At 37.2% G+C, this 26,116-nt stretch overlaps 2 protein-coding genes across 2 annotated transcripts in view; both read right to left on the bottom strand.

Moving 5' to 3' along the window:
* Positions 1-2,401: 2,401 nt before the first annotated feature.
* LOC145982388 (uncharacterized) lies at positions 2,402-2,785 on the bottom strand. Its single transcript, XM_083115923.1, has one exon. The coding sequence runs from the start codon at positions 2,783-2,785 to the stop codon at positions 2,402-2,404; it is 384 nt and encodes a 127-aa protein (XP_082972049.1).
* Positions 2,786-5,200: 2,415 nt separating this feature from the next.
* The window catches only part of Apoltp (Apolipoprotein lipid transfer particle), a 335,784-nt gene continuing 314,868 nt past the window's right edge, over positions 5,201-26,116 (bottom strand). The window contains exons 72-75 of the mRNA XM_083117428.1: positions 24,868-24,979; positions 14,109-14,240; positions 11,080-11,285; positions 5,201-6,772 (exon numbers count right to left, since the gene is read on the bottom strand). Of these exons, the coding sequence (XP_082973554.1) occupies positions 6,737-6,772; positions 11,080-11,285; positions 14,109-14,240; positions 24,868-24,979 (486 nt within the window). The 3' untranslated portion in view covers positions 5,201-6,736. The remainder of the gene's footprint in view (positions 6,773-11,079; positions 11,286-14,108; positions 14,241-24,867; positions 24,980-26,116) is intronic.

Raw genomic sequence — 26,116 nt, 5'->3', positions numbered from 1 at the left:
TGTAGTTCGGATCCAACTTTAAACTAAGTCCAGTCCCAATTAGCCTTACTGTGCTTAAGTGGACTTAAAACACCAACTCAATGGATCAATCAATCTTTCCGAAAAAGGAGGACATTTACCGATTTCTAAAAAATCTGCCCGGACGCTGGACAGACACCTAAAAAGGAGGACATGTCCGGATAAAAGAGTACGTCTGGTCACCCTATGCGTGCTGGAGCCGCTTCAACAGGTAGAAAAATCTCGATTCTTCCCCACGAAGGATAAAACCCAGGGTCTCTCGCATGGTAGTCAGGCACCCAAATGATTTTTTTTTTAAGGCATACCCTATGCCATAGTATCCACCATTGTTCACATCTTCTCAATTTTTACGTATGTAAATTTTCTGTTTTCTGTATTCTCATTGGAACAAACACAAACATCCATGTCCGAAACGAACTAGAATCCGGGACTCCTGACACATAGTGTGTTGAGCTAACCACTCCGCCACGAAGCTTGACCTGAGCTACTGCGACTTAAATATTTGTATTTATTATCATTGTTGTTCTTAAGGAATGTCCATTGGAGTGTGGGAGATTCTACAAACTGTATAGAAAGAGGGAGAGAGAGAGAGATATCACTCACGTAGAATATATTCTAAGAAGGGAGCACATAAAGGGTGTGTCAGAGAGAAATAAATTTGTTGTATAATTTCAAGGGTTTATGAACCAGAAAATGATAAAAATCATAATGTAGTAGCCAGTGGTGAGAATGGGTTCCAAAACCGGGAGGGGCAAGGTGCCGAAACTGGGTTCCCTCGCCCACTTTTTTCATGAAAACACTGAAATATTGCAGTACATCCCTTTTCAGCTTCATCCGATATTATAGCAATGGAAGAAGCTATCGCATACTGCTTACAGAAGGGGGAAGTTATAAGGTCACTGAGGAACAAACTACAGAAACAAGACACACTTCATAGCACACAACTGACAATGGCAAACTGTCAGCAATAGGAAGTTTATCTTCCCGCTTCTGAGAAATCCACCCCTCTTCCGAGGTGTGTGTATCAGTTTGGAATTCAGGTCTACCAAACGAAAGATGAAACATATGATAAACCTTGAAATGTCTGGCATCTGGCTGGAGCCTACCAACTGCCCACTGACGGGAGATAAATTTACTACAACAACTTTCTCTTTTCCTCTTCATCTATTGTTTGGAAGAATCAAAGGATGGGCTTTTATATCGCAGCAGAAACGGAATTCTAGCTCACTTTAAGTCCTAAATAGCCAATAATTTACGACACTTACATAGCAATTTAAGTGTCTCAAAGTAACTATAAAAGTAACTGTTAAAACGTTTCTTCTATCGTAAAAGAGTAACTCAGTTACAGTTACTCACTTCTAAAAGTAACTAGTTACAGTTACATTTCCTAAAAAAAGTAACTGTTATTGTAACTAGTTACTTCCAAACACTGATTCTTAGAAAATAAGTCTTCTTGGCATTATGTTTTAAACGTTTTATTTGTTTAAAACGTGTAAAAACATGTTTAAAACAAAAAAAAATCGAAAAAAAAACACAAATTTTGCCAACCCTGTTCAGTCCACACTGCCCTGCCCTGCTTCATACTTCAGATTTTTACCTTCCCATCCGCCATATCCATATACCTAGTCGTGCCATAAGTTCTGTCCCCCATTCCAATAGGTCTAAATAACACAAAATGTTGTAGTACACTAAATCCTTTATTGCCAAGTGTACATTAGGGACACAGGAACGAAATAAAACAGTCTATTCAAAGTGGCCTCCTTTGGCCTGCACACACATCTTCAATCGTTGAGGCCATGCGTCAATCATGGAACGCACCACATCTTGGGATATGGAAGCGGCTGCTTTCACTAAATTGGCCTTAAGCGAGTCAATATTGCAGTGAGATTTCTTGCAGACCTTCTCCTCTAAGTAGTCCCAAAGGCGGTAGTACAGTGGGTTGAGATCCGGGCTTCCAGAGGGCCAATCCTCTGCGGCTATGAAGTTGGGAACATTGTTGGCCAACCACTGCTGGTTCATCTTCGCCCTGTGTGCCGGCACGGAGTCTTGCTGGAGTGTCCAATCTTCACCAGAAAAGAGAGTGTGATTCAATGGTTTAACTACCTTCTCCAAAACATCGTTCTGGTAATTTGCAGCCTTGGTCTCGACTCCCTGTTCGCAAAAGTGCAGCTGGGTGACACCGTCGTACGACATGCCCCACCAAACCATGATTGAAGCTGGGTGGTGGCCTCGTTGGACCCAGCTTCCCGAGGACTGTGGCATAAATCCTGTCATTTTGCCGGTTGAATTTTTCTTGTACGGTGAAAATTTTTTCATCGGTGAAAAGGATTCGCCTGTGTTTTCCGTCCGCGTACCGCTGGAGTAACCTCTTGGCTCTTGTGGTTCATATCTTCTTCAGAGCAGGTTCCAGCAGTTGTCCTGTGGTTCTTCTGTAAGCCCCAAGTTTAAGGTCCTCTTTGATGATGCGGGACATCGTCCTCTTTGGTATATCCATCTCCCGTGCCATAAGTTTCTGTTTTCGAAGAGGAATTTGACGAATTCGAGCAGCTACGGCTTTCACAGCTGCTGGCATCTGTGAAGTGCGCGGACGGCCACTTCTAGCTCTGCCATCGATAGAGGAGATGTCGTTGAACCGGTTGATGCACAGATACACAAATTTTTGCGTAATTTGTAATGGCTTTAGAAGATTGAAAATCTCCACCGGTGACTTGTTGCACTTATGCAACGCGATCACAGCAATCCGATTCTCCTTGCTGCCCCACTCCATGTTAACTGGACAAGTGAATGCCACAAACTAGGGACTGGTTTATGCTAGAGGATGCGCACAACCTATTGTAAACACAGCTGGTCACGGACGTCAGTCGAATGGGCTGTGTGGAGCTCATGCACTTAGAGACAGAACTTATGGCACGACTGGGTATTACTGCAGTCACTGTACTCTTTGTGGCAAACTTCCCTCCAAAAATTCAACAACGCTAAATATTAAGTCTCTACTTTCACTATGTACAATATCCCCTTTCATCATGAAATCAAACACTTTGCACTGAAACAGGAATGAACTTTTGACAGCGTTAAACAATTTTGCAAAACAGCTGCCCTCTGCGCATGTTGATAATTCGACTACTGCATTACAGGGACCGTTTATTTTGGCCAAGATGCACTAAGCAAAGGCAATACCAGGCACGATTAAAACACCAGTTTCGCTTTCAGTCGCCCTCCTCCCCTTCCCCTTCTTTCTTGCTCCCTGCCATGCTCGGAACAGGATGAGGGCAACAATATACCATCGAAATTTCCCTTTTCTAATAATAATAAAAAAAAAACACCTTTCAATTTGCAATGATGTATGGATTACCTCGACTCTGTCACACGGTTTCAAATGGAATGGGTTTGTAACACTATATTCTGGCGCATGACTGCTGCAGCTAACACACTGACCGCTGCGTTCATGGGTTTCCAAATGATGTAAAATCCCTAGGCATGGCGCCCAAGCCAGTAGACCGAATCAGCGTTCTCTACGCGACTGCTGCAAACAGCGTCAGAGGGAGTGAAACTAGCATAGTGCGAGCGCACCTCGGTCTACGTGGGTTGATATCACTGATCGCATGCTTCTCCACCACCTCTCTTGGTGAAGTGACGTGAGAACATTTGATGCTTTGAAGTTAGAGTGCAATGAATAAATATACTAATAATGATTTGCATCACAGATTTATTTGGGTGTGCACGTGCGAATGTGCAAATAGGCAGAAGCCGCTACTGTCATGATCTGTATTGGTTTTTATAGGAAGGATCCAGCTGCACATTTTTTTTTATGTAATGAACATCACTGCTATTGACAGAAGTTGCTTCTTTAGGAGGAATGGAGACAGGTCCTTAAATGTAGCAGCTCGATGTTTACTAGTGACATCTAAGGCAGCTGTTTCTACTTTGCTAAATACAAGATCATGTGGCACAGAAGTGACATTACTTGTTTGTTCCACACAAGGTGGGCACAAGGGTCATGCTTTGGATGTTTCCCCTTATATGAAGTTCTTTATGTATGTATCCATAAAAATAATGTTTTTTATTACAGGGTCCAAAAAAAAGTTGCCTTGACATGCCCTGTATGGTGTGAATGGCCTACCCAAAGTGAAGTCTACACAAGGTCCAAGCTGAAAACTCTGTTGCCAAGTTCACAAATGCAACTACCCCTGCAGTCAACACTGTTCGATCAACACTTGCAACTACCACCTTAAGATAGATCTTTGAGGTTGTCCCTCTAATAGGATCCTTAGTTATAGCGAGGGCATCTGAAATGGGCATGAATCATAAGATGGTTTGATGATATGTGGGTATTAGAGCTGTAGATGAATGATTATTGATACCCTCTCTACTAAGCCCCCCTTCCTCAGCCAAGGTGGGCAGGCCTACATGGAGGGTGAAAAGTATATTCTTAACAGTGGGAGAAATATGTAGTGTATTGATTAGTTATGCATCTTGGTCTATGAATTTTAATTGAGTAGTTGTGTCTGTTATCAGTTGCTGTATATGTGTCTGTCAAAGTATAATGGCATTGTACCAGTTTGTAATTGTTTTGCAATATTAAAAAGAAGATAATACATGGATGGCTATTGTTTATCTACACAAAACTAAGGTATACACCCTACAGCACCACACTGGACACCAGGCCTGTAGCCAGAATTTTATTTCATGGAGATCTCATCCTTTATCAGCACGGGCAGCGCTAGAAATATTTGTAGAGGGGGCCAGGCCATAGATAAAACTTGATTAGTACAAATAATAATGTCAATAATTATTATTGTTATTTTACAATAATGACTATTATAAGTTATTAAAAATATACCAATTTGAATCCAAATTTATTGTTACATAAATGGAGAGACTTTGCTACTCGATCCACCATATCAGTGAATATCTAACACAATTGTCATCCATTATTTTTCTTATATTTTGTACAGTTAGTTTACTGAAAATCATAGTTATTGTATTTTGTTTATCTTCTTTTACTCAATCGTTCAAAAAAGAGGCTTCAACGGTTAGTGGTAAATTTTACTCTGTGACCTCTCACAAAGAAAACAAAGTTTTGGAAGCTGTGGATCCATTTATTCATTGGATTATATGATAGAATATAAAAAATATAACTTGATTTCTCTATTATACACTCAACTTTTTTCGATGTAATGCAGTTTTTACAACAACTTTAGACAGTAATTATGATGTAATTATTTATGATAGAAAATCAAACGAAACCTCAATATAAAGAGAAGTTCTGGAAGTTTTATTCCCACTTGGCAACTTATGCTGCTTTGCAGCTACTCTGCCAGGATAATAAGTCTCATAAAATGGCGAGTGACCAGCAGAAGGCATATTGCATGTTTAAGTTATCGAGAAATGATTCGATCACAATGGAGCAAAGACATTCTACATGCATATCAATACGTTCCACTCATTCTGAAAGATCTGCCACAGTTACAACGGCGAATTGTTAATCCCTTTGAAACTGTAGACGACAACTTGCTGGCCATGTATGGCAAGAGTATGGTTATTGTTTCAATGTTTTCCATGCAAAATGTGGTTCCCATATTGAATCTTTATATTGTGAGTAAATCTTCCCGAGTTTTTTCTGTATATTGACACCTTGTTTTATTTTCTATCCTAAATAGTTACATAACACTGAAAAGTTGTTTCATTACGTTTGACTCATCTTGTATAAAATGTGGTGATGATAAATTGTGTCTTTGGAGATATCAAATAAATTTAAGTCCTTATAAAATGAAAAACAAATCAAATAACATCCAAATAAAAGAAAATAATAACAAAATTACAAGAAAATGAAAATAATTTTAAAGTATTTATTTTTTCTTATAGCATTATAAATTCACTTGCAACATTTATTTTCACTTACTGATATTGTAGTGTGTTGTTGTGTGTTGCACAAATTTTTTAAAAAATCTGTATATTCACAGATTTGATTTTGACATATGCATAACAAAGAAATATGATTTTCTTTAGAGTATACTTTCAACAAAGTAACCAAAATATTTTCAGAGCACATATCTTTGCATGTGGGCTATTCATTTATTTATTTCTGTAAAAGGTATATAAATTGCTGTGCTCATATAAATTAAAAATCAATTATATTTTAAAAATAAATCTTACAGCCTTTAAATATGTACAATATTCAATTTTTCTTCCATTTAATTATTAGGTCTAAGGAATTTCTATATTACATCAAGGAAAATTTATAAAAAGAAGTGAAATAGTAAATAAACAGACCACATATGTAAGAATCAGTAAAATATACCATCTAGGACACAAATTATTACAAAATAGCACTAAATATTCCTTACATATGTAGGATTAAGTGTGCAAAATAAGTCACAGTATATTACTAAACAGAGAAAATAAACTTTATTTGAAATACTTTTAGTTTTAAAAGAATATCCCACAGAAATATGGATATACACAAGGGGGATGCTGAATTCTCAATGGATTGATGATGCTTGACAATAATATTAACTTAATGTGTTTAATTATAACTACATTATAAAACAATGTGCAAAACAAGATGAAACGCATTGACTGCTACACAGAATACTTGTCATGGCCTGATGGAAGTGACGCAAAAAAAATGTTGTTTCTATGTAAATCTCCTTGCACTCAACAACTTTGGATATAAATAAGCTACAAATATCAACCTTCAACATTATCATCACTGCTTTCATTCATATGTTGCAGCATAGTCCTCATTGAAGCCCTGCAAAAAATACAACAGTAATTATAAGAGAATGTAATGTCAAAGCCTTTTTAGAATGGTGGTATTTGCAAAATTTCCACAGTATGATGGCAAATTCCACTAATTTATTTTCAAGCATTTGGATTTCACATAGATACATGCCCACTCACCTCTAGAATCCTGACTATGGCACTAAGCACACATTAACAATTACACACAGGAAGAGTAACTGAACTAGTTGTCAAATTTCATAGAAAGAAAACGGTCCTCCACTCTGCATTAATTAATACATTGGGAACTGTAATACATTTGTTGTTAGGTACTGTCCATTTCAGTGGCATATATTTCATACCGGGTGGTCCAAAAGTCCCGGAATGGTCACATATCGTGAGAAATACACATCGAATCGGAAAACTAAAAAATACGTGGTTAATAAGTGAAACAAAGCTATTCAATGATAACACCCAACATCAATATATATGCATTGAATGTTTCACCTTTGAATTAGTGTTTGCGTTTATTCATTATGATGAAATCTTTCCAGTTTTCTTTGATGTTGGGTGTTATCCAATTTGATTTTGTTTCAATGTATATATTTTTTGTTTTGGGGGGAAATGCTAAGTTGAATTAGTATGAAATGGCAGACAGTAATGTCTTGTATGCTTCATTCACATCAGTTTGGTAATATAGGTCATCCCACGATTCTTTACTAATTAAATAGTTAAAGAAATTAAGTTAGCTTCATTATATTCTCTTTTTGTGGTACTTATGTGTTTATATATATATAAAGCTTCAAAACTCAGTCAAGAAAGAAAAAAAAAGACTACAAAAACAATATGATCCTAGACTCAAATAACAAACAAAAAACATTGTGGTGTATTGCGAAAACCGAATTAGGTATAGTAGGGAACGAAAAATGCAAAGGCAACATAACACTAAAGCATGAAGGCAAAAGCATTGTCAATCCCCAAGATGTAGCATCAAACTTCAATACATACTTTACAGGAATAGTAGAAAAAATAACAAAAAACATCCGAAAACAAAATTATAAAACCAGTGATATATCTAAAGTAGATTCTAGTATATACTTACTCCCTGCAGACAACAAGGAAATATTTAGCATAATACGTCGCTTAGGAAACAATTATTCTGCCAGCATAGATGAGATACCTGACATTGTAATTAAAAAATGTGCAGCAAACCTATCCGGCCCAATATGCCATGTAGTTAATCTAAGTTTCTTTACTGGTAAATATCCTGAACAGTTGAAGACTGCCATAGTAAACCCTTTGCACAAAAAAGGGTCAAAAAATGAAATGAGTAATTACAGACCAATCTCTCTTCTCCCGGTCATCTCAAAAATACTTGCAAGGGTTATGTACAATAGATTAATAACATTTTCAACACGTTTTCCATAATTTCAGAAGAACAACATGGTTTTTGCAAAGGAAAATCTACACAATGTGCTATACACACATTCACAGAAGCAATTAGAGAAATTTTGGATAAAAAAAGAACAATGTGTAGGGCTATTTCTTGATCTAACAAAAGCATTTGACACCGTCAACCACAAAATCTTAGTAAATAAAATGGACCATAATGGGATTAGGGGAGTAGAAAAGAATGGTTTAAATCATATCTAAAGGACAGGAATCAAATAGTAGAAATAACTCATATCAATAAGGCTAATAACAAGGGAAATTATCGATCAGAAAAACAATGTATTATGTGTGGTGCCCCCCAAGGATCCATTTTAGGACCCTTGCATTTTTAATTTACATTTATGACCTTCCACAAAACTGCAGACATGCAAATGCAACACTATTTGCAGACGATACAATCATTCTCATAGCAGGAACAAAAACAGAACTCTTAAAGCACAACATAAAGAATAGAATCACACACATGTCGGAGTGGATAGAAAAGAATGGTCTTGTGGTAAATACTAAAAAAAACAAATGCAATCAGATTTTAAATCAACAGCTGTAACAGTGAAGCACCAGAAATTAACTTTCAAAATCAGGGCATAGAATATGTATCTAACATGAAATTTCTTGGCGTACAACTATGTGAAAATTTAAAGTGGAATCTACATATTGAAGCTACAGCAAACAAGGTTAGTGGGTTTTGTTATGCAATAAAAACAGTAAGAAATGTAGTAAATCTAGAAGCAGCAAAAACACTATACTATGGCATCATTCATTCTGTACTGTGGTATGGGGAGTCCTCGATGGCACAGTGGTGGGGTCATCGACTTGTAATCAAGGGGTGCTGGGTTCGATACCCGGTGGAGGCACATAGTGGTTCGGATCCCACTTTAAGCTGTAGGTGCAGTCCCGATTAGCCTTTCTGTGCATAAAGTGGACTTAAAACACCAACTCAATCAATCAATGTACTGCAGTATGGCATAATTTTCTGGGGGAACATGAACAAAAGCATTACATTATTCAGATTACAAAAAAAGAGCAGTTAGAATTCTTGCAAATGCCCCAACAGTTGCACCATGCAAACCATTATTTAAAGAACTACAGATTTTACCAGTTCCATGCATATACATGTATGAAATCCTAACATTCATGAAAATTTCAAAATATGTATGCAGTAAATAGGAACTACCACACATACAACACAGGGGGGAAGAATGACTTACATATGGAACTGCACAATACCACATTCTACCAAAAAGGAGTAACATATAATGGAATACTCTTATTTAACATGCTACCAAATGCAATCAAAGACATAAATTCATTACCAGTATACAAGTTAAATCTAAAAAGATTCCTAAGGGAACATTGTTTTTACACAGTACAAGTGTACATCGATACCATAAGTAACAGGAACAACAACAATAATAAAAAATGAAACTGCATTCCATAGCATCGGTATTTACAGTATTTTCCTTTGTAGCTGTGATTGCAGTTTGGTTCTATTTATCTAGATGTAATTGATTGATTGATTGATTTAGTTTATTTTACTTCGCATTTTGTGCCTCTTGGCTAATTTGCGAAGATGGGGATGAGTGATGAAATGATGAAATTGATGAATGGATATTCACAAACAACCAAGCCCGACCGGGATTCGAACCCGGGACCCTTGGCATCGCAGCGCGATGTGCTAACCACTCGGCCACAGGGTCGGGCTATCTAGATGTAATATAGGTGACTATCTGATGCTCTTGTACAACATCGTAAAAGATGAAACAAACACAAATTCTATTTTATCTCCTGTAATTTATAATAGGTATTATGCCTGTAGTTTTGTAGATGTATTCTGTTTGTACATGTACAAACTTCGTAAAAGTGGAACGGATGCTAATAAATCAATCAATCAATCAAAACAAACTTATAAACCAGAATTTTAGTAATTTTGAATTTTGTATTTATGAAAAGGACTTAAAGACTGGTTTGTGTATGCCACTGATCATTCTCCATTCTGATGATGGGTTTCCTCCCCGATTGTATGTGGGGAGGGCAAGGGAGCCGAAGCAAGTGGCTATTTAAAAACATGCAGTTCCAAGACTGCAAACAGTGTTGGCTGGAGAAAACTGCTTGTTCCTTCCTGCTTTCTGTGCTATGCTTGGCAGAGGCAGTGCTGCTACATCAAGGGAAATCTTCCTTGCTGCAGGGAAATCTAGGTCCAATTTTAGTTAAAAAGAGAGATTCCATGAAAAATAAAGAAATTGATGCAAAATTTGAAGTTGTGGGACTTCTGTTTTCGTTTTACTTGCATGCCTGATTTAGTGCTTTCTTTCTATTACATTTAATTAATCTAGATGGGGTGTACAATAAATATATTCAATAAATAAGAATTGTTGCAGTATACCAGGTCAAATTTTCAGATACCACTGGTCCATTTGATAGTTTACAAAGAAATTAGCAACAATAAGAAAGGCCAATTTGTTTATGATAAGCAAATCCATAACTTAATGTTAAAACAAAAATGTTTTATAATTTGTATGAAACTCTCTGCAGTAGCCTAATTACAATATTTTAATTAATGTTTTCTGTGACAAAATTGATGAACACTGCACTGACTGGATGCATAAAATATATGATAGATGAAGACTAGTATTGTCTTAAGAACCAATACATCAGCTATTCCACAACTACTGTTTCTTGTATATAGAGAGGCTCTGAAATACGAAGCATACAATAATAAGAATTGCATATGGAATAATAGGTTCCATACTGATTACCAATAGTTCAATAGATTGCAAACTATTATTTTGGTATACTTTTTTGTTGGTTATTATACTGTAAACTATATCATTAACCCAATACTGATATGAATGTAATCAAAAGTACCAGAATTGCTGAAATACTTACAGGAACATTATCAATGTATGCTGGTGTTGGGTAAGTGCAAGGAAAGCATTGCATATAGCTAAGACCATCGTTGTCTGCTGTACATTCACATAATTGGCAAGAGGATGGGTTGGCAGTCATAACTACTCGTTTTGCAAATACAGTGACAAATTTTTTCATTAATTTGTGCTTACTTTTTGCAAGTTTCTTCGCTGTAAACACAGTACCTAAAATGTGAGAAAATTTTGAATTAGTTTATTTGTGTTTATAGGCTGTCAAACAATAAATATGGACTGAACATTCAATAATAAAAATACACAAACCTTATGTTTACATCAAATTAAACAGAACAGCAGATTTGGATGGATAAATCTGATTTCATATAAATGCAGCAAAGAACACCAATACGGAATTAAAAATTTCAACATGCAATCTCAGAACATTGATGAGACCAGGAAACACGAATGAAATTAGATACTGATATTTGGATGTGACTGTCATTTCATAAGAAGTGGACTGGCAAGAGTATGGAAGAATGTTATACAGTGGACCTGAAAAAAGGGTCTTAATAACAAATAGAAGCTCTATATTAACGGATACAATTTTTAAAAAAACATGATGAATAAAGGGTAAAAAAAAACTTAAATTTGAAGCAGTAAATGAAAGAATGTACAACTGAGGCAAAATTAAGTAAGAGTTTTTTGACAAGTACAGTATTATGTACAGTAAAGTGCATAAGTATGATTCCATTACTAGTGGTTGATAGTCTTGCATTATTTGCAGGAGGTTCACTGAAGCTGCACATTGAGTTTCTGGATCTTCTCCAAATAAAAGAAGGGGTGGGGAGGAGGTTGGGACAGATGCCATTAAGATGTATTGGGGGATATATATCCTTCTGGGATTTCACTGCTAATAGGGTTAAATGGATCTGGTGCTTGATGTAAGGTAGAAGTTTTCAGAGGAGGGGTCAGATTCTTTGAGGCAGAGTGATCATAATCTACATAGAGAACACATGTATCATCTGTAACTGATGATGGTCACTATGTTGTGAAAGGCATAGCGAATGAGAAATTAATAGCTACAAGAGAGAAGGATAGAAGGTTTTAATGGAATGCATATAAAATGAATATAAATCCACAACCAGCACAAAACATGGAATGAATGAAAAGAAGGAAGAAGTAATAGAGGAACGGAAAAGGGTTGAGAAGCAGTCAAAGAAAAGCATTAGACAAAGTTGTGGTATGGGTAGATTGACACTGTAGACAAGTAATACAATAGGAAAACCAAACCAAGATGAAAACATTATGGAGTGAAACCAGAAAAAAATTGTGGGAAGATATAAAGCATAGAACTGGTTGTCACATGAAATATGCAAAATAAAGAAAACTAGACACAAATGGAAAGAAAGATACAGGAAATAAATCAATGAATGAAAAGCACGAAGTAAAAGGGATCTCGTAAAAAGTGTGCAACTTGTAAAGGGAGGTCACAAATTGCGTGTACTCCCCTGTATTTTCGACACTATGATGGTTATGGTTGAATGCTTGATATGAACACATACCTGATGGTTTAAGTGTCTGGAACATCAGTATGGAGACTGTCTTTTGCATAGCACGGACAAACTCTGCACCATATTTTGGCACAATTCACGATGCAATGTGAATAAGACCCTTTTCCGGGCAGTGATGTTCCCCTCGATAACGTTCTGAAGGGCCTCCAAGAATTCCCAGAGGTGGTTAATCAATGACACAGGTATATCATATCAAGCATTCAACCATAACCATCGTTGTGTCGAAAATAAAGGGGGGTATGCTCACTTTGTGACCACCCTGTATATTTGTTATTTAACATCACCTTTCCCCCCACTCCAAGCCAAAAGTGACAGAAAAAGTGGATGCAAGGATGAAAATGGAGATAAGTAAGATAATAGAATATGATTTTCCAATTATTCGTAACAATAAGCATTCTCATGAAGAACAACACAACACAACATTGGTTGCTACTGAAACTGATCAGGTGGTAAACCCATCAGTTCAAGTTGATAAAGTTGTATATAAAATGAGAGGCAATGGAGGAGATGTATTTCTTAATTCATATTGGCATTAAATAACATAATATTCATAACATATTATAATATAATAATGTTCATTTTTTATGAAACTTTAACCATTTTAAAGAGAAATTTTTCTCCTCTTCTGTCCATTAGACTTGAACTAATAATTTTTTCACTTAAAAAAAATACAACAAATATTTTGTAATAAATCAAATAACCAGATGATAAAATACAATTGGCTGTAAGATGCATGCAGACACACAGTGAGAGGGGGAGAGAGATAGATAGATGTGGAGGGGGGTGCAGAGCAAGAGATGATGATGAAATATTTATTCCTTCTATAAATACTATTTTTATTATTATTAATAATAATAACCCATGGCACAACAGCCTGTGAGGGCCAGGGCCTATCTACCAACTGCTGGCCTCACTCCTACCTGCCAAGGTGGAAGATCATCTAACCAGTTACGGGGTGACGTGTGGTCAGCACGACTAACCACCAGTTGTTGTTGTAGGTCTCCATGACTGGGTTATGCTACTTATTCATAGCTCCCCAATTTCCTCATGATGGTGGGTCCCACCTGTCCCATACACAGGACGAAATCTCAGGAGAAAAGTTGTTATGCTCCCCCCAAGGAGACTCGAACCCTGCATCCTGTAGCCTGAGCCCAAAGCATGACACCTTAGACTGCACCACCATGGTGCAGAACTTTATAAATAATAATTGTTATAATTATTAATTTCCATTGGAAGTTCAAGCATTGCATTAAAGTGCTTACTGAACACATTACATTTATAGATTATGACATGAATAATATGCATACTGTTTCAGTGCACTCATAGTTCAATAGACGCACTGGCAAAGTAATTTCAAAGAAAATTCCCAATATTAATAGATTTTACTGAAATAAGTTTTAGTTTAGCTCACACACTCCCCCCAAATAAATAAATGCACATACAAAAATTTCATAAATAAATTAAAAATATATTTACATACCATTTGTTTCTAAAGCAAGTGGAGTGCAGTAGCCAAGCACAGATTTTGGAAGTTTCACTTGCCTACGAAGGTCTACATCACCACGCAATACTTTGATATCCTTCTTTGTGTAACTTGTTTTACCATCAAGACCTGTAAAGAATATTAAAATTTTGTATTTACTTGTAGAAATGCTGACCACTATAACACAACATATTCAGTATCTGGAGAATATCAGGTATCATTTCGTGTGGCATTGTGGTGAAGGTGGCGTTTCCCGATCTGAATTTTCGGAACTGTCCTTGACACTTTAGATTATTCAAGGTACCCAGGAGACATGCAGTAATAATGCTTCATGCAGCTATTACCGTATATGCCTGATTGAACTACAGTATGCAATTCCTTACATGTTCTTCAAGGTAAAAAATTCCTACATAACTGTTATTCACTGCATCTATACTGGATCCGCGCTTAGAAGGAACTGTACGGTAAACAAATGCACGTGTATGAATACAGTGTTGCCAACCAATAACTGCAGAATATAGCGAAAAGCGAATTCTCACAGTGTGTAGTGTTCTACATTATATTGTAGAAATTATTTTTATGACTTAGAAGGAACTGTACTGTAAACAAATGCAAGTGTATGAATACAGTGTTGCCAACCAATAACTGCAGAATACAGCGAAAAGCGAATTCTCACAGTGTGTAGGGTTCTATATTATATTGTTGAAATGCTTTTTATGGATAATCACCATAATCACAATGTGGACATGTCATACATACACTATTTGTTGCTAGTTTTCATAGAATAAAGAATACAAATTTTCCTCCTCACTTCCCTCACAAGAAAAGCCATTTTTTGAATGGCCAGTTCTTTCCGAGTGTTATCTTTGTATATCCGTAGGTTTATTAAATATATATATGTAGTATAAACATATTCACATAACTAGAGTAGTTTTGCATACATTTTTAGAGTTTTCCAAATTTCACGCAAATTGGACAAAAATTGTAAGAGAATTTGAAAAAAAAATCCAATATCGTGGATCCGCGATTTTCTTTTTTTAAGCTATCAAAAAATGAAGTAGACCCTGTCTTGCAATGGACGTAGAGAATATATGTGCAGAATTTCGTATAATTTACTAAAAAATCGTAAGAGGTTTGACGAATCGAAAATTACCAACGAAATGGAACTTCAGCCACTTTATTTCTTCCATTTTTCAAAATTTTTAAAATCTAGCATCATATTTACAAACAGCGACGTAGAGAACGTTCGAATAGAAACATCTGCAACAATACCACAAGGATTAATACTGCTGTTAAAGATAATAAATAAACAAAGGAAAAATAGGTCACTTCCGTGTCTATTTTTGAATGAAGTCAAATAAGTATGATACTACTGTGCAAATATCTGAAAGCCATTATTGTCACCAATGCAGGACCAAAAAGTTCAAAACAGCTAATTTTAGCAAAAGAATAGGCGGATTGGCAACACTTCTCGTTGAGTCTGCTTGAACAACAGACCCTGCCACGCGCAACAAAATATAGTCCACTTTCTAACTTGCAAGAATAGAACATTCCTTCAAAACAATTGTAATTATCGTACTCTAGAATTATCATAACCAATATTTAGTATGTAAATGAACTCCAGGTTGGCTTAAATACACAAGACGTGACAATGTTTACTCTGGGTACAACACGCATGCGTAAAGGCTGGGCAGGCGGGAGGGAATTTCAATTTGTGCGAGATGGATGTTCGCGTTGGCTACGTTAAACACTGCAGCGGGAAACCGTTGAAAAGCGACGAGAAACAAATTGTATTGAATGTGTTCGAAAAGTTTTGCGAGAAATATCCAACTATGGTTATCCAGGACGTGATGAAATTGACATCTGAGTTTACTGGTGTGTCTGTTAAGAGTGTAAAATCTGCGCGCAGCGAGGTTCTAAATAAGGGCATTTAAACAACACCAGGGAAAAAGCGTCAACGTCAAAAGCCTGTGTTACAAGTTCAGTGCGATGAGTTTGCGAGGATCCGTCGTAAGGTTCATCACTTTTTGGAGAGGAACGAAGCGCCAACAATAAATAAAGTGTTGGTGAGTGTGAATAGTGATCCGGATCTGCCGAACCTTAAGAAAACAAGTTTCCACACACTTCTGAAAGAAATCAGCTTCGAGTTTGTGCAACGCAACAGAAAAAATATTATTGTTGACCGAGAAGACATATTGTTGTGGCGCCGGAACTACCTGAGGAAAATACGCGAATACAGGCGGGAGGGGCGAAAGTTGTATTTCCTTGATGAAACGTGGGTGAATGAAGGTCATACTGTTTCTAAGGTGTGGGTAGATTCTGCCGTAAAATCTAAAAAACAGGCTTTCCTCTCAGGATTAACCACAGGGCTAAGAAACCCGACCGGCAAAGGCAGACGCCTTATTGTATTGCATAGTGGAGAAAGAAGAGGAACGCTTCTGGGAATCAGATTACATGTGCGACACGGTTCTCGACCGACTTGTTATCAATCCAGCTGATATAAGTAGCGGCGGCACCAGCAGTGAAGGGGAAGAATCTATGGAAGGAACCGACTTTCTATCTGACTCTGCTTAGGCAAGTAAAATACTTTTACATCTTCAAATTAAATTCTTAAGTACAGAAGTTCAGCTTATCTTGTGAATAATAGTTTTCCTTTTTATTTAATTTCTCGTAGCTTGTAAAATTACTTTCGCGCCAACTTTCTCTCACACGTGGTGGAAGCAGCAGAAGCTTTACGATCATCCAATCGCTGAAGCCTGGCGGAGTAATACCTTTGCCCTTGTGTTTACAGTGCAGTCCCTTCTAAGCGCGGAAAAGGTATAGCTACATGAAGGGTACTGATAGCGATGCATTATATTATGACTAGTGCACTTCATAGTAATAGCTGTTGGATGGTGTTGTTCTATCACACAGGTAGAAATTGACATGGAGTGCTACTTTGCACATGAACTTTTTGTTGACATTTTGAAGCACTGTCCCAAAGGCTCAGAAGGAGACCCAATTCTATCAATTTCCACTTCCTATCATTCCCTATTTTCAAAATTACTCCTTCAGACATTGATCTAACAGTATGATACAAGCAGTGCTTGGAGTGGGGGGAAAGGTGATGTGGGGAAATGCTATCCTCTTAGTTAAGAAAATTTGAATAAAGCATCCCCCAACTAGGATAATTTGGGTGAGCATACTCCCACAGTGAGTCTTCATGTTGCACCACACAAGAAACTTCTCCCTAAAACTGGACCAAGCATCCTTCCAGCTAGGTAATACCACTTCTAGCACTGAATGCAATATATGATACAGGTAAAAAAATACCCATTTCAATAAAGGTTTCATGTTGAGAATAATTCCATAAAAGCTGAATTTTGGTCAGTTGTTAGCTTCAGCTACTGGACGGGTCACAGGTGGCGGATAGTGAAACCTCCCTCAGATATGAGGGGGAGCTGCGAATGAGGGGAAACCCAAATAAGCAGTACCGGACCGAGGCGGCAAGGCTATCAGGGTGTGGAGGGTGTCCAGTGACATGGACGTACTCAGCAAATACCACAGATACCCATTGACAGCCTTGTGTCATGGTGAATAAACACCACCATAAAAGTGTTTGTCCCCACTGCCTTGTCGGCCGGAGGGATCCAGAAAGGCTAAAGGAGTTGGAACCCTGACAGTAAACAAGGGTGTACCTGAGAACCCACAGGTGGCAGCCCCACCACTCAGGTGTAGGCTGTGACAGGCCTGATTAACAGCCAAAAACAAACAATTTGAGATAAGAAAGAAGCAAGCTGGACTGGAAATTGGAGACGCCACAGGCTACAAACAGGGACACTGAATATTGGAACACTGACAGAAAGGACTGAAGAAATTGTGTATCTAATGGAGATAAGAGGGATCAACATCTTTGGAATGAGCAAAACGAAATGGAAAGGAAGAGGAGAAATGAAATTAAGGAAATACTATAAACTGTACTGGGCAGGGACTGAAGAGGGCAGACGAAGTGGGGTTGCATTTGTAGTCACAAGTGGAATAAGTGAGGAAGTAGAAAGGGTAAATGACAGAATTATCAAACTAAAAATGAATGTAAGAGGGAAAGTAATAGAAATAATTCAAGTGTATGCCCCACAAACAGGATGTACAAGGAAGGAGAAAGAAGAATTTGAAGAAGACTAGAAAGATGACGTAGGAAAGGAATGGCAAATTGTGATGGGTGATTTTAATGCACAAGTGGAAAGAGACAGGAAAGGGTATACAGAAAGAAGTACTTGGAGCAGATGGATGGGGACAGAGGAATGAGGAGGGAAGGAGGTTACTGGACTTTTGTTAAGAGAAACGGACTATGGACTAATAGTAGGTAATAGCTGGTTTAAGAAGAAATATGACAGCCATAAGATTACAAGATACAGTTGGAATAATGAACAAAAGTCTGTAATAGATTATATATTGGTAAACAAGGAAGTAAAGATAATAATGAACAACATTAAAGTAATACCCAGTGAGAACTTAGACAGTGCCCACAGGCTACTAGTAGGAGATATGAGTAGATGGAATAAAAAGATAAAAGGGATGAACAAGAGAGAAGGATAAGAGTGTAGAAATTGAAGGATAAGATGATAAAAGAGAAATATCAAGAAATATTGCAAACATCAACCCAAAGGAGTAGAAAGAGAATGGACAAGATTTAAAACAGAATTAGTAGAGGCAGCCAAAAAGGTATGTGGAAGGACAAGCAAGAAAAGAAGGAAGAAAGAAACACCATGGTGGAATGAAAGAACTGGAGAGACAGTGAAAAACAAAAATGATGCATTTAGAAAATGCTTTAAAGTTAAATCACAAAATGCACAAAAAGAGTACGTGGAAAAGAAGAAAGAGCAAGAACAGTAGTAAAGGAGGAAAGAAGAAAGTGGATGGAAGAATGTACCAAAGTGCTAGAAGAAGGTGTAGATGGGAACAAGAAAGTATTGTATGGATTAGTGAGAGAAAGGAGAAGAGAAAGAGGAGACAGCTGTAAGCTAAGGGATGTAAGGGGAAATGTTGTAGAAGAGGATGAAGAAATAAGGAGAATGTGGAGAAATCTTAAGAAATTGCTGAACGTGAAAAAAGGAAATGAACATGAAAAAGTGAAGGAAAAAGAAAACAGGAAAGAAAAAGTGAATCTCACATGGAAAAAGTGGAGGAAGCTCTGAAGAGAATGAAGAGAGATAGAGCACCAGGAGTAGATGAAGTACCAGTGGAAATGATACTAAGAACAGGAGTGATTGGTGTGCAGTGGCTGTACAGAGTTTTGAAAACAGTGTGGCAAGAGAGAGAAGTGTCAAGAGATTGGACAAAGGGATTAATAGTTCCCATATTCAAGAAGGGTGACAGAAAGGAATGTAAAAACTACAGAGGAATAACACTTATGTGCCACTCAGCATAGGTGTATGAGAAAATAGGAGGTTCAGCAATCCATGATACAGTTTTTAATGGCTGAAGGCAACGCCATAGTGAAGGTGTTCATGAACAATATTGCATGCTGTACCATGACTAATGCAGAGTTCGGTTGCAATCTGGTTCAGACTAGGGATGGCCAAACTGATCCGGATCCAAAAGTTCTGGATCTGGATCCAGATCCAAATCCGAGAGTTTCGTATCTCAATACCATTATAATATTACCACACCTTAAAAGTTATTATGATCTTCGATCACAAAGAAATTTTTCATTAGTTAGTCCTACAAGATTTTTTTTCAAGTGTTGTCCTAAAATACTTTGCTACGCATCGGCTAACACACTCGTGCACAAAAATAATCTTACTTCTCTAACATAAAATGTCAGAAGTGATTTTGTAAATGCCATTGAAACGAATATGTATTCATTCGAATGTATTGGAAATGGAAAACACACATAAATGTGAGACATTCCATTCCAGGATGAAACCTTTTATAATTACAAAGTGTAAGACTAACAAGGGAGGTTCTCTAAGTGTCCCCCTCCGATTTCCATGAAACTTGGCAGGTGTATAGAGGGGCCCAAAGGAAGAAATAAGTATATTTTTCTTTCGGCTAAAAATCGCATTTTAGGGGGCAAAACCCACCTCAAATGTCAAGATGAGGACAAATTAACATGGGGATCTGACCACTGTGTCCCCCCTCCGATTTCCATGAAAATTGGCAGGTGTATAGAGGGGGCCCTATGCCCCCTGTTTCTTCCTATGCCATATTTACGTGGTTTCGGGGTAAGATCCCCACTTCAATTTCTCCTCATCTTGACATTTGAGGGGGGGGGGGGGGTTGCCCCATAAAACAGTTTTTTAGCTGAAACACAAAAACACGTATTTCTTCCTTTGGGCCTCTCCATACACCTGCCAAGTTTCATGGAAATTGGAGGGGGACACAGTGGTCAGATCCCCATGTCAATTTGTCCTCATTTTGAAATTTGAGGGGGGATGCCCCCTAAAACAGTTTCTTAGCCGAAACAAAAAAAACACATATTTCTTCCTCTATACACCTGCCAAGTTTCATGGAAATCGGAGGGGGATACTTAGATAATATATATAATGTATATTAGCAGGTAACAATAGGTTATAAACACATTCTTACTTTCCAAAGAATTGCTCATGTGGGATGGCCAAATGGATCTGGATCCGAAGCAAATCTGGCCATACCTAGTTCAGACTAATCTCCCGACACTCCTGTATGAGGTCATCAATAGCAGAAATGGACTCATCCATAGTGGCATACTCCCCTGCATTGTTGATGCACCTGACACTGAACACCATGACTCACCTCACTCAATGACTGACTGGCGCCTTGGAGGCAAATTGCACATACACAAACTCCATTCCCTGCCAGTGCTGCCACTAGCGACACAGTCTGGAATTCGCCTCACAGACATGTGGCATACCCCAGCCTGGCCTACATATCCCATACGTTTCATCGCTTTGTCACTTTATTTTGCATTTTCATGGCATTAATCTGGTTATTTATTGACCGTACCAAGTAATATGGGGGGAACCGGGAAGAAGTAGTACAGAGACAGCTTGATAGTTGGAATAAGGAAATCAGAAGAGCAGGAATGAAATTCAGTGCAGAAAAGAGCAAGGTGCTATAACAACAAGAAACAGAGCCAGAAATGAACCAAGAATAAATATGGACACGAAAGAGTTGAGGGTAGTGGAGATCTTCAAATATCTAGGAAGCATAATTGAGAGAACTGGAAGAATAGATGAGGAGATAAACAGAAGAGGACAAATAGGTCATGGACTATATCAAAGTGTTTGAAGATTAATATGGAACAGAAATGTACCTATGAAATGAAAGAAGGTAATATACAACATATACTATGTGCCAATAATTATGTATGGAGCAGAGACTTGGACAATAACAGAGAGAGGCAAAAGATGCAGGCAGTGGAGATGAAATTTTTAAGAAGTATATTGGGAAAGACTAGAAGGGATAGAATAAGGAATGAGGAGATCGGACAGACAGTGGGGGTGGTGAAGCTTCAGGACAGGATAGATCAGACACAGATGAGGTGGTTTGGACACATGAAGAGGATGGATGCAGAAAGACTACCAGTAAGAGCTTACCATGCACAAGGAGTGGGAATAAGGCCGAAGGGGAGACCAAGATGTCGGTGGAAAGAGCAGATAGCAGAGAGTGTTAGGAGAAGAGGACACGATTGGAACACCATGGGGAGAGAGAAGTGGTGGAAGACCAGGTAAAATTTGAGACGCTTGACTTATATGCCGACCCAGCCAGAGGCAGAAAATGGCAAAGGATGATGATAATTTTAGACCACTACGAGGGTTGCCGGAAAAGTTTCTGCAAACTACCACCAACAGTGGCGCTAGTGTTCTGCTATTATAAAAATTGGACGAATAGACCTTTCTTATGTTTAAATTATCTTTGATTGTTTGTTTAAGCCTATTCATTTATTTTTCACAGCAGTTTGAAGTAGTAGTTTCGTGTGAGAAATGGAAATTTCTCGTGAACACTTTCGGGCAATGATTTTTTGTGATTTCAAATGTAGTTTAACACCGAAACAATGCATTGAGCAATATCATTTGGCTTTTGGGGATGAAGCACCATCCAATAGGACTGTATACAATTGGTTTTCCGAATTCCAGCATCGTCACACATTTCTCAGTGATGAATTTCGTGAAGGTCGTCCATCCACGTCTGTTGTTGCCAGTAATGTTGATGCTGTGTGTGATATGATTGAGAGAGATCAGCATGTGACATACTGTGAGATTCAGGCATCCTTGAACATTGACATGAAAGCAATATTGCATGGTCATCTGAACATACGGAAACTTTTAAGCCGTTGGATCTCACACAACTTGACCAAAGCCCAAAAACAGACTCGTGTAAATTGGTGTAAAGAAATGCTCAAAAAATTCAACTGAGGCAAGTCAAATTTTGTGTAGTACATCGTTACAGGAGACGAAACTTGGATATATTCATACAGACCCGAAACTAAACAGCAATCCACTGTTTGGGTGTTTCAAAATGAGCCGAAACCAACAAAAGTTGTTCGTTCGAGGAGTGCTGCCAAGAAAGTGATTGCTTGTTTCTTCGTTCTTCGGTAACAATAACTTTAGAAGATCAAAGGACTGTAAATGCTGAGTGATATACAACAATTTGTTTGCTAGGGGTCATCAATGAATTGAGTAAAACAAACCCAAATCATCGCATTATTCTTCACCATGACAATGCCAGTTCACACTCAGCACACCAAACTGTTGATTTTTTTGTCCAGTAAAAATGTCGAAATAATGACTCATTGTCCGTACTCATCTGATTTATCACCTAATTACTTCTTTTTGTTCCCACACATGAAAAATAAGATGCGTGGTGAGCGATTTGTGTCTCCTGAAGCAGCTGTTGATGCATTCCGAACAGCAGTTTCTGAGGTATCAGCTTCAGAGTGGAAGAAATGCTTTCAAAATTGTTTTGAGCCTATGCAAAAGTGTATTGATCATAAGGGTGAATACCTTGAAAAACAATAAAGCCATTCACATGTCTCTTTTCATATTGATTGCTGAAACTTTTCCAGCAGCCCTCGTACTAGGAGTGCTAAATCCCAAAAGTCCCCCTGGTGCTTCACCTCAGCACCCCCAAACCTCAGATTCACATACTCTCAGTTCCTGACTTATATCTCTGTAACTGATATGATAAGCAGATATTTTTTTAGTCTTGATCCTCATTGGATGGACTACAAAAAAGATTCTGTTCGATTTTTCACTAATGCCAGTGGTTTTGCCATAATTTCAAAAAAAAATCTTAAATCTACTGCTTTTTAACAGTTTTTACCTTGTAAATTTGAATAAATTAAACAACAGGAAATTGTTTGGAATAAAAGTTGTAGCCTAATTTATAAGCTTTGAAAGAACATATTTTTTCATGTGTTTTAATTAAAGGGGTACACTATAAAATGTGTCTCCAAATGGGGGATAGTACACAAGAGTCTCTCAAAGTGATGATCTATATCACAGAATAATAGACATTTTGATAAAAGCAAAATACTTTGTAGGATTAAATGTTATACCATTTAAGATGTTTTCACTTGAACAGCCAATTGCTATCTATGTGCTGATGGCCACCATCTAGAAAAGAGTGTGCCATATTGGATATTTCTTTATTTGATATATCTCAGCAATGGTGGCACCTATCAACATCTGGTTTTCTCAATGGAACTTTTATAATAAATCAATAAAGAATTTTTGAAAAACGAAAAATGGTAGTTTTGTAGGAAAAACTCACTATTTGTAACATTTTATCAGAATAACTGCAAGTTGAAAGTCTTACATAATTCTCGAACCAAAGAAAAGTATTTCATATATTGTAAGGTTATGGAATATTTAATAGAAGATTTCATTTAAATTTTAGATGAACTGAACCCTTAAAATATTATATTTTTTGTTTATAAAGTTACCTTCAAAAACATTTTAAAGAGACATACAATTTACAAACAACTCAATTGGGTTTCTAAATAATGAGTCACTGAAATTTATACAATATTAAATTATTTTATTATTAAACCCTAGAACACTACCGTACATAAAATTTACGTATGCCTTGCGCTCAAATCCCTCCCCTACCTCCCACTTTGCACCCACTCACCCCTCCAGCTAGCAGTGCCGCAGGCATTCTGTTACATGCAAGGCAGCACTATGGTAAGGAGAGTGCTGTTCGTCTTGATTTGGTTTGTTATGTTGTGCACTGTATGTCAATTTTACGTAGCTGTAGTAGAACGAGAAAAACCTTTCACGTAATTTTGACATTTGTAAAATCGAGTTGGATAGTTAGATTTTGAAAACAAAAGTTTAGAAGCATGCACTATTTTCTTGTAAGACTTTAAAATTACATTCATTCTTTATTTACAGCATTATGAATATTATTATTGTTTGTTTTTCATTGTTCAAACTTTTCACCTTCATTCTTAATGTATGTATGGGCTCGTCAATCAAGACATTCTCTTAAAATATTCTATGTTAAATGAAACCATGTTTATACATTTTAAAATGAAGAATAAAATTCCAACATAAGGAAAATAAACAAAATAATGTTCACAAAGAATCGTCATTTTGTTTTCATGATGTAGAGGTTGTGTTAAAAATAGATTCCTTCATGTACGTAAAATGTACATAGCGCTAGTTACACTTTAATATTGGAACACGATAGTGTTTTAGAGTTTAGTGAAAACTATTTACAAAATAAACTCTGAAAAAAGAACTGAATGTTTATGTAACTAATCTACACAACAGATAATCAATATAGCACTTACCAAAGAATTGTTCAATAACTTTTCGTTTTTCAAACAAAAATTCGTCTTTCATTAGAATATGTAATGTAATGTCATTTTCCAACAATACTTGATGAAGAATGCTGTAATCAAGCTGAAATAACAAAATACTATTATTCCCTCATATTACATAGTAAATCTTGAAAAACTACTCATCTGATAGATTATTAATGTTATGTCATGTATACATACATTGTAATATTTTGAATCAATATAAACAAGAACAAAGGAATAAAATTCTAAAATATTTGCTTCACAAATATTTATCTTATATTGTCAACCTTTAACCTATAAAAACAATCTTTGCCATTTTTCTTTCACATGTTTAAGTGGTATTCACAAAGGAAAATCCTAATGTGTGTTTTTGCATTTGTCTAACTTCTGAAGAGGATGATACTACTTAAGTAATTAAGTTACCTAATCTATGTACCTAGTCTGGCCATAAATACTGTTACACACTATTTTGTGAATAAATTGAATATGGTTTCAGATTTTTAAATGTATGTTACACTTACATATATTACATGCAAATAGCACCAATCAGTTTTCAAAATTTACACTTTTCGCCCTCACACAGGCTCGAAGTCTCCCTGGCCAGGCATCTATTGCAGCACGGATGGTCTTCATGGGAAAGTCTGCCCCTGCTGCTATCAAGGAGCGCTTTTACCTTTCAGTTATAGGGTGCCTCTTCTTGCAGACAGTCCCCTCTAGCTCTGGGCACAGTTTGTAGTCCAAGGTACTGAGATCATGGCTATCAGATGGCCAATCAAAAGTGGAGATGAAATCGAGTACACTGGTCTCCAGTCACAGTCGCGTAATCCTTGCCTTATGAGCTGGGGCAGAATATTTTTTGAACATCCAGGATTCATTGTGAAACATTGTTTGGTTCAACAGTGTCACGAGAGGGTCCAGGACACTTTCCACATACACTTTCGCATGGCTTTTAAGCCCTTTTCTCAAAAATGAGGCCTGGTGGAACTCTCATAGCTCACCCCCACCAAACCATGACTGAGGAGGGTTGGCATCTCTGATTTTTGGAAACTCTCTCACAAACTTCTCGAGAGTTTGAAGCATACACCCTTTCATTTTGGCAGTTAAAACTTTATTCAGTGGTGAACAATTTCATATCAGTGAAGAGAATCCTGCAATGCCCATTGGCAACGTATAACACTGCAGGAGCAGTCTCAATTTCAGTTCCCTCTGCTTCTTCACTTGTGTTGTCAGGAAATTT

The sequence above is a fragment of the Lepisma saccharinum genome, chromosome 2 (assembly GCF_977018435.1).
Source record: "Lepisma saccharinum chromosome 2, izLepSacc3.1, whole genome shotgun sequence".
Taxonomy (NCBI): Eukaryota; Metazoa; Arthropoda; class Insecta; order Zygentoma; family Lepismatidae; genus Lepisma; species Lepisma saccharinum.
Note: the sequence above shows the minus strand (reverse complement) of the source record. Positions and strands in the feature narration are given on the sequence as shown.